The sequence below is a fragment of the Miscanthus floridulus genome, chromosome 18 (assembly GCF_019320115.1).
Source record: "Miscanthus floridulus cultivar M001 chromosome 18, ASM1932011v1, whole genome shotgun sequence".
NCBI classification, from domain to species: Eukaryota; Viridiplantae; Streptophyta; class Magnoliopsida; order Poales; family Poaceae; genus Miscanthus; species Miscanthus floridulus.
The window spans coordinates 121,278,396-121,293,225 of NC_089597.1; the positions used below are offsets into that span (position 1 = coordinate 121,278,396).

At 40.7% G+C, this 14,830-nt stretch overlaps 1 protein-coding gene across 7 annotated transcripts; it reads right to left on the bottom strand.

Moving 5' to 3' along the window:
- Positions 1-955: 955 nt before the first annotated feature.
- Positions 956-14,509, bottom strand: LOC136519671 (E3 ubiquitin-protein ligase BRE1-like 1). 7 transcript variants are annotated; one of them, XR_010775012.1, is made up of 23 exons: positions 14,053-14,506; positions 11,822-11,974; positions 11,542-11,704; positions 10,041-10,202; positions 9,870-9,957; positions 9,286-9,444; positions 9,025-9,192; positions 8,540-8,733; positions 8,364-8,447; positions 8,094-8,213; positions 7,815-8,001; positions 7,564-7,724; positions 7,405-7,476; positions 7,188-7,264; positions 6,683-6,877; positions 6,423-6,495; positions 6,251-6,337; positions 2,939-3,076; positions 2,660-2,862; positions 2,415-2,580; positions 1,734-2,335; positions 1,578-1,649; positions 956-1,444 (listed from the first exon to the last, which is right to left on the bottom strand). XR_010775012.1 is itself a non-coding variant. In XM_066513049.1 (22 exons), the coding sequence occupies exons 3-21, from the start codon at positions 11,593-11,595 to the stop codon at positions 2,204-2,206; spliced, it is 2,562 nt and encodes an 853-aa protein (XP_066369146.1). In that variant the 5' UTR covers positions 11,596-11,704; positions 11,822-11,974; positions 14,053-14,507; the 3' UTR covers positions 957-1,444; positions 2,196-2,203. The 7 variants fall into 7 exon arrangements, 3 of the variants coding, with proteins under 3 accessions (XP_066369146.1, XP_066369145.1, XP_066369147.1); XR_010775009.1 differs by having other exon boundaries at positions 9,286-9,486; XR_010775010.1 differs by having other exon boundaries at positions 957-1,444; positions 2,196-2,335; positions 9,286-9,486; positions 14,053-14,507.
- Between the last annotated feature and the right edge of the window lie 321 nt (positions 14,510-14,830).

The following is a 14,830-nucleotide window of genomic DNA, read 5'->3' on the forward strand; positions in this document are numbered from 1 at the left end:
GCATGGCAACGTATTTCTACTCTGAATGTCAAGAGATGTACTGACGATAGTGGAAAAGTCTAGGACAGATACTAATACTCTGCCAGTGGCCCTGTTTGGCTGACAGAATTTTGGCTGAAACTGGCTGAAAAACACTGTTCTGACTGAATTGTTGTGAGAGAAAAACACTGTTCGACTTGTTTTTTCAGTTGGAACGGTGTTTTTCTCTCACAATAATTCAGCAAGAACCGTGTTTTTCAGTCAGTTTCAGCAAGCCGAAGGGGGGCATACCGTACTATTTTTAGCAGTTCAAAATAGTTCGACTAGCATCATCATCATGCTAGATCATCGTGCATCTACGTGAACGTACCAGCATCAACCATAAATCGGTTTCTCACTCTCAGTAACGAAGGAGTTCATATATTTCCCCCAAATCGTGTGTATGTTGTAGGGTACTCCAGAATGGACACTTAAGAAGTCATGCCATGATAAGGTCACCTCATTTTCGGTTTTCTAAAGTCGTTATCTCAACCTGATAGGATTTTAGATTTTAAAGTTGTTAAGAATGCCATGGGTTCTTTTATCTCTATCACACTCTGTTCTTTTAATAATAGTAAAAGTTTTTTTTTTCTCTTTGCAGCGCATTAGTATCTATATCTATACATCTTATATTTTCAAACCCACTACAAGTCTTATCTCAATATACAAGCTATCCATATTATTTCTCGCTAACTACTCACATCATCTCCCATGCAAGACATCTATATCATCTCCACTAAGTGCAATTATTATTTAATATATAAAAAATATACAAGGAATTCATTATTACTATTTGTTTTGTCGTTCCATCATCTTATAATTTGATCTAACTTTTTTTAGGTTTTTTTGTTTTTTGAATTCGTTCATTGCCATGCCCAATTTTGATAAGAATCAATGCAAGAACAAGTAGATCTAACTCATACATGTACATGCAACATTTTTATTTTCAAAAAAAAAGTCCAGCGGCCTTTTCTGGTATATAAAAATAAAAGGTGCTCACTCTGCTAGTGCATATTTCCCATAACACCGTTTTAAACTGCATTTACAAACAGACAACTAATGTAAACCAGCAGTGGCGGAGCCTGAAGCAAATTGTAGGAGGGGCCAATTTGCATCTGGACAAAAAAATATACACAAGCATCTTCCAATTTTCTTGTTTTCTTCCTTAAATTGGCATAGTGCTCCACAAATAGCAGCTCAATACCTGCTTTCTCTCTCATCAGTCGAGTATCATCAGAGACACCACCCTTTTCCCTTCTCTTGCATGGCCAGCCAAGGCGTTGCTGCTCAATCGTCTTCTCTTCGTTCTTTTATCCTCCTCAAGCCAACAACAGCAAAGCCACATCCATTCTGATTTACTAGTCTTCACAAAATTCTCGGTGGCAAGGGGGGGCCGTGGCCCACTTTGGCCCCAACGTGGCTCCACCTATGTAAACCAGGGCGTGCAAACCGAATCAACAAAACATACACTGCAAAATACTGGTAACGATTCTAATACCATAGGGCCTGAGGTCTCTGTTCATAAACAATACAGTAAAAAAAAGAGAATATCAACTCACTCTTTCTAATAACTCTTAGAAATAAGTACAGGCAACGCCTCGTTACGTGACCATAGTGGCGAGCCCAAAAGCCTAATAAGAAACAGAAAACAGTGAAGATCAATGCTTTTCTGGTTGAAGTCCACACAGAAGCAATGCATGAAACTGGAATCTCACCTTTTTTTTTTTTTTGATAGACGTGATCTCACTATTGGCAATCTCGTGAAAAATACAAAATGGATAACCAGTATATTTCAAAAAGAGAAAACTACATTCTTACTGTCAGCTACAGCAATGAAACTAACTAAAGCTATATATTATACATTGCACACTATTGCGGGAAGCATCAATCCTCATTTGTTGGATCTGTTTCTCCTAAAAAGAACTAGTGGTTTGACGAGGTCAGGCTATCCTACCAGATTGGGCAAGGCAAGCAAACTTTACAAAAGGCGCTTGAGGTAACACCAGCATCATATATGCCAGCGGGTACCAGCAATCACATGTAGCGTCTTGCATGTTTGGTTGTACAAACTACAGAAGCTTATGCTACATCACCAACTGAACCACCATGGCCGCCTACCATATACCGAAAATTAGTAAGCACCAAGCAGTTTTGGTGCGTGCGACAAAGGTGCCAACCTTCTGTTTCATATGTAGATAGGTCTCACATCGTTAACACCAAAGCTTAGTCCACAAGATGGACACCTCTTCTGACGGCTACCAAGTGACTTCTGTATGCACTGATTGCAGAAGAGATGGTAGCATTTGGCAATCACAACCTACAAACAGAAAAATCATCATTCGATTAAATATTCATTTCTATTGTCAGTATACCAGGAACAACTAAAGACTACGTACCTCTTTCTGCCTATCATGACAAATACCACACTTTAGTATTCCCCTGTACTCCTTGGCCTCATGGAGAAGTTTTTGAAGGACTGCTGAATTATCTGTCTTCTCTCTTAGAGAATTAGCTTTACTTGACATTAGATCCAAATCATCCTCTATTCTCTTTTTATTAAACCTGGAGAAAAACTGATCTTGTTAGACCAAACATTAAGAAACCAGTTGCTAAAATAAAAGGAAATGCGTGTATAAACCACCTCTCCTTCTCTAGTTCTATAAGCAGCTCAGCAACTTCCAGCCGATTGCTCCCAACCTTTGCTTGTAGAACATCCATTGACTGCCTGAGCTTTGGAGCTTCTCCATGCATACCAGCCAGCTTTCTTTGAGAATTGCCCAATGAAATAGACTGCTGCATTCCATCCTCTGACAGTCTCCTCAACCACTCTGACCAACCTCTTAGCTAGAAATTCATAATTTTCAATATTCAGATCTCCAGCAAGAATAGTATAGCTCTTCAGTATGAATGTGCCACCAACCTGGTCCTCTAGGCGGATAATTTTCTGGTTACACAGATCCATCAAAGTACTTGCATGCTGCAAATTTCTTTGCAACGAGCACACTTCCAAATGCAAAGCATCATGTGACTGTTTTGCTTTAACACCCTCCATGAAAAGCTGCAGTAGCAATTAGGTAACTAAGATACTACGTCAACATCCACTGAAAAATGGTATGATCCTTATTCCTTACAGTTCCATACATTCAAAACAACCTAGGTTTAACTTCAGTTCACATAAGTAACCAAGCTTCACTACCAGTGAAACCCCAACAAAATCACACTCACTTCATGATCACAACAAAATTAACTCAACTATAATGCCCTAAGCATATCATTACAGTATGCTAAGACATCTTAAACAGATTATTTGCAAAAAAAAGAAAAAAAAACTAAGCAATAATCCATATTAGTTTTCTCAGGGCCATTGGTAACACTTAAGTGCAAGATGGCTAGCACAAGTTACAAAAAGGGAAAATAAGAGAAAGCAAAGGGAAGTAGAAGATGTTGGCTTTGCTCCTACTTCAATACAATGGCTAACAGTTCTCCTGTGCATTCAATAAAAACAGAACCAGCACAGGGTACAATGCACTCTTTTTGCTTTACACAATGCTACAATCTGTAAAATCAAAATGCAAAATAACATGCCCATTTTCAGGAAGTCAACCTTTTCCATTACTTCATTAAAAATGTAGGTCGTTTTTATTTTGTCTTGAGTCAAATTTCCTAACTTTGGCCAAGGGCACAGAAAAACACATCAACATCTACAAAATCAAATTAGTTTCATTATATGCACCACGAATGATCGTGCATTTATTTGGTATGTAGATGTTAATACATTTTCCTATGAACTTGGTCAAAAATAAATAAGTCTGACATAGGACAAAACTAAAACAAACTACATTTTGGAACGCAGGGACTACGTTACACGGATACGTGGCTGAGGGAGCGTATCGCGTGTCGGATACGTATCCGATACGGATACGCGTCAGATACACGCCCGATACGTATCAGCAGAGTATCCGATTTTTTATTAATTTCGCAATTCTTGAGTACGCCTGTGGATATGTATCTGTATCTGGGATATGGCCCAGCCCAACAAAAACAATGTCTCCCTGTATCTCCCCGACGCCCTAGCCCCCGACGCTCGCACCTCGTGCGGTCGCGCCGCCTCCAGCGAACACGCGCAAGGAAGCCTCGTCCCTGCTCACCGGTCACCGGCGATGAGCCTCCGCCACCGCTTGCCAGCCGCCGGCGACAAGCCTCTGTCCCCCGCTCGCTGGAGACGAGCCTCCATCCCCGCGCACAGCCTCCTGCGTACATGTGCGCCGCCTCCTGCGCAGGGGATGCGCCACTGCTCGCCTGCCGCCGTCGCCGAGCCTCTGGCCCCTCCATGCCATCCTCCTCCTCCAGATCGCCGTGCTAGGGAGCACCTAGCAGTTCGTCATGGTCGCGGCCAGCTCCCGTGATGCAGGGGATGCAGGGGAGAGGATGCTGTCTACTCTAATTCTGCATGTACATCCCCTTCCCTATTCTTGATCTACTCTACTTCTGCAGTTCTTGCTTAATTTTGTTTGTTCCCCACTTCCCCTTCCTGATTTTTTCCCATTCTTGATTGCTTCATTGCTTGCATGCAATAGGTGGTCTCTCCAAATTTGGTAGTGCTGGCACAAGCTAAGTGCTAGTGCTAATCCTAGCATAGGATCTGTGGGCTGTGGCTACCAGCCACAATCACAACAGAGAACCGACATTAGGATTTCCTGTAACTCGAGTTTTAGACTTTCACAATTTTAATTTGTATTATTATTTATTTATTAAAAAATAGTAAAACGTATCCACGTATCATGTTTTCTAGAAAATTGCTGTATCCACGTATCCGTATCCTTCCGATACCAATACACGTATCCGTATCCGTGCTGCATAGTGGAGGGAGCATTCAACTTCAAATCAACGCAGGTTGCCAAATTCCTTTGGCCAAGAAACTATCTCCATAGCAGGTATTACAAATCCAGGAAACCACCATGGTTTCTATACAACAACAACAACAACAACAAAGCCTTTTAGTCCCAAGCAAGTTGGGGTAGGCTAGAGTTGAAACCCACCATGGTTTCTATAGCCACTGATAATTATTCACCAGGGCTTAAAGGCCACCACTCATGTACTCAGTATTAAGTTTTGATTCCTAGTTTGGTCTGAAATAACAGACGTCAGAAGTATCTAGTTCTACAGTCAGGAAAAGTTGAAACACTGCAACTCTGGTCTCTGGATTCCATTATAAGGGCGTACCCAGTGCAGAGAGCTCCCGCTCTGGATTCCATTATGCTTCATATATTTGCTTTAATATGTAGCCTTTTTTTTATTTGATCGGCATGCTCAGAGCACGCTCTCACATCTTCTTAATGGTCTGGCAGTAATCCTTCCTATGGCTTCCATGCCATACATTCCTCCTTTTGCTTATTTTAAGGCGCCAAATATAAGAAACTCCTTAACCACTGATCCTAAGCTACAATATCACACTTTAAAAAAAAAACACTGAAAATCTCAATGCCATGCCTGAATATGCAGCAAAATCTAAATCCAAAAGGCTACAAGAAGCACCCCTATAAATTCAAAAACTATGGATGGCATAATGAATGCATGGACTCTCTGGCAGGATGCCAAGCCACCATGGTGACATTTTTGTACAAGGTGCTGTATCAAGCATGGCACGGCGCAGTTGAGACACCAAAAGTTGGGGAAAACCGGGGGGGGGGGGGGGGGGTGTAACCCACAACCCAAGTCTCTTCGGCCACACAGACACACCAGTCAACCCAGAAAACACCCACAACCCAAGTCTCTTCGGCCACACAGACACACCAGTCAACCCAGAAAACTGGCCCCTTTTTCTGCTGAACACAATGGTGACCCTCCATCCCCACCTGATGTCCCTAGCCATGGTGATCCCTTGTCCTCAATATCCCTCTACTTATTCTTCCTTTAGATCATCTCATTCCACCAAACTATCTTCTAAATTGTTCCTCTCGCCTGTTTTTAGGAGGATAAGAATTGAATTGGATAGTAGCATAGCCATAGCCCATAGAGATGTGCGTTGATGCAGCAAAAATAAACTGGATGCATTAGTCAGAGTAACAATGAAAAAATATTTCACATAAAGCGATTTAATGGGGGTGGAAAACAGGACCTCTTCTTAAGGAGTAAAGAATTAAAGTAAAACTATACAGGAGTCATAAACAATAACACGGAGAGAACAAATCAACAAAAATTAATTGATTAAATCAGTTCTTTGAATCATCACCTTGGTATTATGATCATCTCTTTCAATAATCTGCTGTAGCAATTGTTGATTTTGTGACATTATGTCTTCATAGGCATGGCTAATGCTCTGTAGTAGAAAATAAAATTTTGAGGCCTGAAAATATAATATTGATAACCATGGTCGAAAGGTATACATGGAAGATTGTCCACACCTCGATCTCCACCATGTACGCTTCACATTCTTCATGTTTAGACTTCAGGATGTCAGATTGTTTCACTAGATCTCTGAGCCATAGAAACCCAGCACTTGATATCACTTTACTTGAAAATTTTATAAAAGAAAATATGCCTCCTGTACTATTTCAACAGTCTTGAACCCACCCAGTATAAAAAAATGGAGATAAATTGTCTTTTCTGACTGTGTTTCTAATTTCTAAATGATAGCAGGAAGAGTGAATAGATGCATGAATACCTCCTAGAAGTTTCTAGCTTCTGCCCTAATTCAGCAATCTCAGCTTCAGCAGTTGCCAGTCTCTGCTGAGAGATCGCTTCAGCTTCATTGGCTGCAATTACACGCTGCTCTAATTTACTTTCATTAAGAGAATATTTGAGAACGTGGACTCGAGCCCATTCAGCGAGTTCCCTATCTCTCGATTCCATCAGCTGTCTGCCACAAGAGAGTAAGACATGTGAATATAGCAGAAACTCGTAACCATAAATGAACTGGAGAGTAGACAAGCTGAAATGCTCAGTTAAGTATTTTCATCACTAAAATAGGAGTAAAATTACAAAAAAAAAAAAAAAAAAAAAAAAAAAAAAACTGCAATAGCTAGCGTGATCACACAGGCCAATGGGACTAAGGATGAGCTACAAGATATAACATGCCATAAACGAGTAGCATGCAACCCACCCCACCCACAGAAATGTCACCCTTAGAAGTTATTCCACAATTTGATTACGACATAAGATGAACCTACCTGGAATCAGTGGACTCATGCTTATACAACTCCACAAATAGCTTAAGCTCCTGAGTATTTTCCCTCAACTCACGGACCTACGATATGTAAAATATGTTAATATAAATAAAACAATGGCATGAACAAATCATGCAGTAGATGCATTGCACCTTTGTAACCAGTACAGAAAATATTAAGTTTTCAAGGTACAAAGAAAATCCAAAAGGAAGATGCTTACCAGAGATTGAAGTTGGCTTATATCAGATCCAGCATGGGCAGATCTACATGATGTTTCTTCAATTTCTTGTTCCTAAAAAACAAAATGTAAAAAATTGACATATCAGCAAATCAACTCCACTTGCCCACTGACCGTGCAAACTAACAAAATGGAACTTACCTTTCTAGTTCGGATACTAGAAAGTGAATGAACTTCTGCTCGCAAGGAATGCAACTGTAAGGAAGCATCCTTGTGTTTGGACAGTTCACTTTGCACAGCACCCATTTCCCTCGGTAGTGATGACACCAGAGCTTTAAATTCCGAGATAACCTGGTTCCGACCTGACAGATAAAAAAAGAATATTATTTCCAGCTTTGAACAATGACCCGATAGAAAAGTATTTCAAACTTGCTGTGTTGTGATTACAGCACCAGGTTCTCTCGAAGCCTCTTCAAGTTTCAGCACAAGCATATTCTTTTCATTACATAGTTTCTGCACATCCTTTTCAAGATCAGCAATTCTAGATACACAGTATGCAGAAACCTTCTGGGGGATTTCAGCCAAATCAACCTTTTGATTAAATTGCCTTTCTCTCCAAACAAAGGTATCCATCTCAACCTGAAACATGGAAAATAGAAGTTTAACCAAAGATCAGATCTTGGGAAACAAATCTGCTATACAGACATGCAAATGCACTGACCAGTAACCACCTGTAATTTCTCTAACAATGTTTGGTGATCATCAAGTTCTGCTTGTGACTTCTGAAGTTGGTCATTGACAAGTTGAAAAGCTTTGGAAGAGCGAATGCTTTTGAAATCCATCAGTATATTCTGGGAGCAACAAAACAAGGTTAAAAAGGGCATATTAAGTTTGACATTACAAAGTCTAACCTTCAACCACACAATAAAAATTAGGTATGGGAGTCCAAAATTATGAAGCAATGTGTTCTGGGTTGATCGTGTATATTTGGTTCAACGAACCTGAAAAGCTGCTAACTTGTTCAAAATTTCAATTCTCTCTGTATGCAGTCTTCTAATTTCCTCCAAACGTTTTGAAATCAACTCCTGCTCATATTAGCGTGCAAGCTTAAAAGTCCATACACATCTAGCATTCTAGACAATAGTTTGGAGCTCTAAAAATAAGAACTTGATATTACCATTAACTCCTTGTGGGTAGCTTCAAGATCTTGCAGTTCTGTTTGTTTATCTCTCACCTTTTCTGCAGTCATATTTTTGTTTCCCAGCGTAGGAACAAGGATCGGTGTTGCTTGCTTATTGTCTCCCTGTGCTTTCAGTACTGCCAGTTTTTGTTTACTTCCTTCCAACTTGGCAACAACACTAGTCAACTCCTCTTGAGAAGTACATAAATACTGGGTTAGTTTACCATTACGCGACAGCTAGGTACACATAATAGAAGAAAACATAGTATCGGTATGCCATGTGTTGGCAGTGCCACTGCAAGAAACAATCGATTTACAGTTTCACAACATAATGAACTTATTATTGCCACAAGGCATTCACCATTTTAACTGAGATTAGTATTAACTTGTTTGATGATCTTACGCAAAAAAAAAAAGAACACAAATACTATTAGAGATGGAACCCCCTCAAAAATACCGTCCACAAAACAAATACAAAATACCTTTCAGACGTTTCTGTTCAGCTCTGTTCCAGGCATTCAAATCTCTTTGTTTTTGATAGTTCCCTGCTAACTGCCTGTGTTTCAAGTGAAGATTATCTACCGCACACATCATCACATGAAGCTTGGATAACACATCGCTGGTAGCACAGTGCAATTGCCTGCTGTGTTCTAGAGAACATGAGCAAATTAAGGAAAATTTTAGCATACCTTAAATGACACATGAAAGCTATTCTACAACAGAAAATATGGGGCAGAACAAACCATTTTCTGGCAACTTCGTGAGAGCAGCAGAAACAAACTCGTTATTCACATGCCATGGACCATTTGATGGAAGGAATAGCTTCTGCAGAATATCAATTGTTGTTGATTGTTCTGAAGAGACGTCATTTCCTAGTTGGCAATTGGGAGAACCTGAACTTTCTGTGGCACCAGCCTCCAAAAGTCCATTTAAAAAGTCTGTTTCTAGGCGAAAGCATATACCATCCGACAAATAAGATGTGCATGTATATGAAGGACAAACGAAAAAATAAGACACATCTAAAGTAGACAATATAAATCAGCAAAGGCTATATAGTAGCCAGCTATTCAAATAAATAATTTATCTGTTAACACTCATCAATTGGTAACAGCTAGTTCTGGAGACATGCATGTAAATCTCTTGTCATAAATTTACTTTCAAAAGAGAAAAGAACTATAAACACCTCAAATAGAAAATGTTTCAAAATACTACTACTTCGCTCCATTAGTAGAAAGAAGTATAAGCAACCAGCAGCCAGCGACATCATAGAATCCTTCCATGTATGATTCTAGAACAATTACGTAATGCATAAAGTATAATTCCATACCCTTTCGTACATTGTTGTTCCCTGTACTGCAGCTTGAATGTGAAGATTCACTTTTGGAAACAGGAACTATACCCAGATCTGCTACGAGCTGTTTGGACAAGGGAATTTCAGCAGAGAGCCTATGATGTATATATATGTTACAGTAACATGGGCAAGGTTAGAACAACTTACTCGCTCCCAATAACTTTTGACTAGGACAAGTGTCTCATTATGTGTCTTCTGTTTCTCTTTTAAATCATTAAATCTACTCTCAAGAGCACGGAACTCAAATTTGTGGACTTCCAGTTGTTCCGCAAGCTTTTGATTTTTGTATTTAAGCACAGCAAAATCGAGCTGCCAGAAAGGAAACATAAGATGCTGGTGCAGCACAACTATAAACTAAAAACAAACACTGTATAAAAATTATAAAATAGTAATTCCAGTGCAGATAGAATATCATAGACCAACACATGAGCACCTTCAATTTTCGAACCTCAAGAAATGCAAAGATCCTACAGATACCTTCAATTAATTAATACCGTTTTTTTGTCACACATGCAATATGGTTTCTTAAATTGAAAATACAAAAATATTAGACAAAATTACATCACTTTTGAACATATGTGAAATGTGCACCGATGCTAATCAGTAATGAGAGCGAAATCACAGTATTATTTTAGTTGGAATAGTAAGATATCATGTAATGTAACTCCAACAGCTAAACATACTTGAGTAAATTTTGTTTGGTACATACTTGCATCATAGATAGACGTGCAAGAGATCTTCACAGCTCTTTTCATGTGCTAGGTTTTGTGCATTGTAATTTGCAGCTTGCAATGTATCCAAATAAAAGATCATTGATAAACTGTATGGTTGTAGATAAGAAAGGAGTTCCCAGATGACTTCTTTAATGCTTACAGCGTGAAATAACTTTTTGCAGATAGATTATATATTTCTTAGTATTATGATCATAAGCTGAATCGCCCAATGGCTATATCATTGGTTTATTAATGGCTCATCTTACATCACAGGAGTGAGATAATTGTCGGAAGTCACTTTTTTTTTCTCGAATATGCAGGAGATCCGTGTATCAATATATTAAGAAATTGTCGGAAGTCACTCAGTAAAAATGAAATTTATTTCATGGTAATCATGCTGTAATCATCTATCAGCCTATGAAAATGATTGCCTACCTGATTATTTTGTTTTACAAAACGGGGAAGTGGGGTAAAGGTTACAATAGTATGCCCATATTGCTAGAGCTAATCCACTGCTCCATGATTTTGTTATAGCTTTATTAATCAGGTAGAGTACAACAAGGTAAACTCATTGTGGTTCCCTCATTAGGATTTGAATATGCCAAGCCATTACACTTAAGGTAAACTTTTGGGTACCTACATCACATAATAACCTCTCTCAAGTACCAGGCTGCGCAAAATTATACCTAATGCATTTTTTTACAAATTTATCATAAGGTAACTATTCTTTAGAAGTAAATGTAATAACATGGAGCGCATAGTTTCATTTTTCCTTGCAGCAAGGAGTCAAATAAGATGCAGCAACTAAACAAGCAGAAAGCATAGAAAGACAAAAGGTGCAGAAGACTGTACAGTATACAGCTGTTTCATTTTCAGTAAACTACTACTAGGAAAACCTCGCAAACCACAGAAAATAATTGCTCATTTGTACTTACCGGACGAGACATAGCAATGTTTCTGGGATCTTGCACGTGGAGGCAAGTTGACATTCAGCTAAGCTTGAACTGCCTAAGATTTGTTATGATTGGAGAAAGGAAAGTACATAAGTATGAACTTTGAACTCTAGGAGCGCCAACAAAATCCGTTTCCAACCAGTGCCTGTGCATGGTGATGTAGAGTGTTAAGAGCACTTATTTGGCTTAGACCTTAGAGAGGTACAGGAGCTTATAGTAAGTTCAAAGGACTGACAAGATGCGCATGTATTATGCAATTCACCTGTCTTCAAGAGGCATGCCACCTGCCCCCGTTTGGGCGGTGGTGGTGATTGAGTAGGCCCTCCGCACCACAATTCGTCATCCACCTCAGCACTGTCTAAACCATGTGGTCATAGGATGCTAGGAGGCAGAGTGGCAGGATCTAGAGTTTGATCTGTCACATGATTTGGATTAAAAACACGGTATTAATTAATTGGTCTCATTAGCAGACATGATTTACAATAAAAAAAATATAGCTAAAGCATTTTTTTCCTTCTCTGAGCACCCTTAGTGCTTTGTTCTGGAATTTTTTAGTCTTTATTAATGTGCAAGAAAACCATGTGTTGGGACAGAACATATAACAAGATAAATAGAAATGAATTGATTGAGGCAGTTTCTAGATTTCACATAGCAGATAAATTACATTTGAAACCCAATGAATATTGGTATCAAGCATTCAAAGACAAAATGAAACACTGCAATTTCATCCAAACTGTATCTTCTAGTAGACTCATGGGTCAAAAGCTCAATAATCTTTATCAAAAATATAGCATTTGGTTCTATACACTTACAGATACCGGAACATTATATTATGCCTAAATCCTCCAAGGTTCATTATCATTTTATCAAAATTTCTGTTATGAAGATAACTATTGCTCAAATTGCCCCTTGAAGCTGTATAATGTTTGTTCCAGTATTTCATCCCTTAGTTTGCTTGACATGTACAGTGTAATGGGAACAAAATACCTATCATGTCTCATTTCAGTAGTTTCTAGGATTCTTGTGAAGTTCATTTAGAAACTTTGTGTAACAAAATTACAAAAAGAAATCTTTATCTAAAAAATATATAGTTTTCTTACAAAAAGAATAGCAGGCTATGCAAATAACATTACTTATCCAGTCAAATGCATCCTACTTGTGATCCAATTTCTTCAGTAGCAGGCATAGGCCCAGTGGACAATGTTGCACCCCATGAGACCCATCCAGATCAACCGTGGCAACACTAGGGATACCAGGATCAAGGTACAGGGCTCTGGCAACATTGTTAGCCATGTGTTCCTCCTCACCAATAGCCACAGCAGGTTCACAAGTTCAAGCATTCCAGCTGGCAACCGAGTCAAAATCTCTTATAAGTTGGGCCGCCTCGACTCGTGGGGCAGAGGACGGGCAACTAGTGCTCGGCATGCTTCCGACTCATGCCGTAATTCGTCATGATAGGTCAATGTAGATCCTTTGCATGCCCCTTCGCATCCACCGTGCCTCCAAGCCCACACCCTTCAACTCAAGAAACAGGGAACCCAGCGCTGGGAACGCAACCATGGCAGAACATGCAAAGGGACCGAAACAGCCACCCTGAATTCCAGGGCCACGTCCACGATAGGCAAGGCGCCGCCAGCAGCATGCACCAACGGACCCTGTGGCTGGAATCCCAGGGCGTTATCAAGACATCGAGATGCTTGTTTGGAATGTCGCCATCTACGCCGCAGACGTCCGCAAGGGTTTCAACTCATTGGCCATGTTGGCGGCAAGGTGTATTAGGAAACATATAAATGGGTGTGTTTGTCTTTTTAAGGGCTTTTCGCCTAACCTTGATGCCATCATGCGGGTTATTAGAGATGAGGCCCAAGTTGTGGTGTATGGCGGGAGCAAGGGGCACCATAGCATATGGCCATGATGGTCTCTCTTTCTTGGTCGCTGGTTTGCATTATTATCCGTTTGGCGAGTCCTTTCCGTATTGCCCCTATTAGGGGTTGTACAACTACAAGTCATCTAGACTCCTTTTTTTTTCCTTTTCTTCTGTAATCCAAAAAATAGACTCCTTTTCTTCTTAATATAATTAATATAATATAATGTGGAGTTCTCCTGCATGTTCGGGGGAACAAACGGACATTCATCGTCCGTTATTTCTGAATGAAATTTCAGGTTCTGGTACATGCTTGCTTTTTCCCTTGGATTCGCTTCCATTACCAAGTAAACCATCTCAGTACATAGCTTGCGCTTTTGCACATCTATTGAAGGCAGGGGCGGACTCAGTAAAGGGAATGGGTGTATACATGTACACCCATTAATTTTTGCAAAGCAATCGAAGTTAGTTAGTAGTCACAATATATGCATATACACCTGTAATTAGATTCAGATCCGATTACGAATAGTATGTTAGGGTTTGGGCGCACGGTTTTACCTACGAATTACGTTAAGGTTTGGGCGCACGGCTTCGCACAGCAGAAAGGGAGGACCAAGGGGAGGGAATACCTGGTGTCCTGTTGGTGCTTGTCGCCGGCCAAGGTGGCGAGTGGCGAAGTAGGACAGCAGCGACGGTCGCGGGGCCACCGGGGCTGGGGCGGACGCCGCGCCGGAGCTGGTCGCGAGGACGCTGGACCCTAGGTGGTGCTCGACCGAGCGCAGTCTCCTCTACGGGTTGCGGCGCGGCGAGCGGATGGAGGAGATCGGCCGCGGGCGAGACGAGTTCAGGCGGCGGGCGGTCGAGCCAAGGTTAGAAAAAGCGCTAGGCGGTAGACAGTGATCAAGTTCAGGCGGCGGAGGAGAGGTGGCCGAGGAAGAGCAGTATGGGAGGAGGAGCGTAGGAAAGGAAGGAGTGGCGACGGAGGAAGAGGAGCGGCGGCGGCAGAGGATGCGGCGCTGGGAGAGTCGGAGGTCGCGGGGAACGGCTGAGCACAGAAAAAACAGAAGAAAGGGTGTGAACGACAAATTGGACCCAGATGTCATACGAGATATTGAACGTGAGATTTTCTGCCCTTAAAATATACACATAACTCCACCTATAACTAATTTTAGGGTTGAGATTTTCTTCTACTGCAGGAGCAACACCAATGACCTCTGCTTCTCATTTAAGTAGTGGAAAAAAAAACAGCTTCAAACAGACCTTCTACTAAACCCCCTAGATTTGTTGTAGCTACCCATTCATGTTGGCACCTACTCTGGGCTACCCAAATATGTTTTTCCCCTGACATGGCTTCTTCTCCAACGAAAGCGCTCGGCACGGCTTCTTCCCAACGACGCTGCCAGCCCC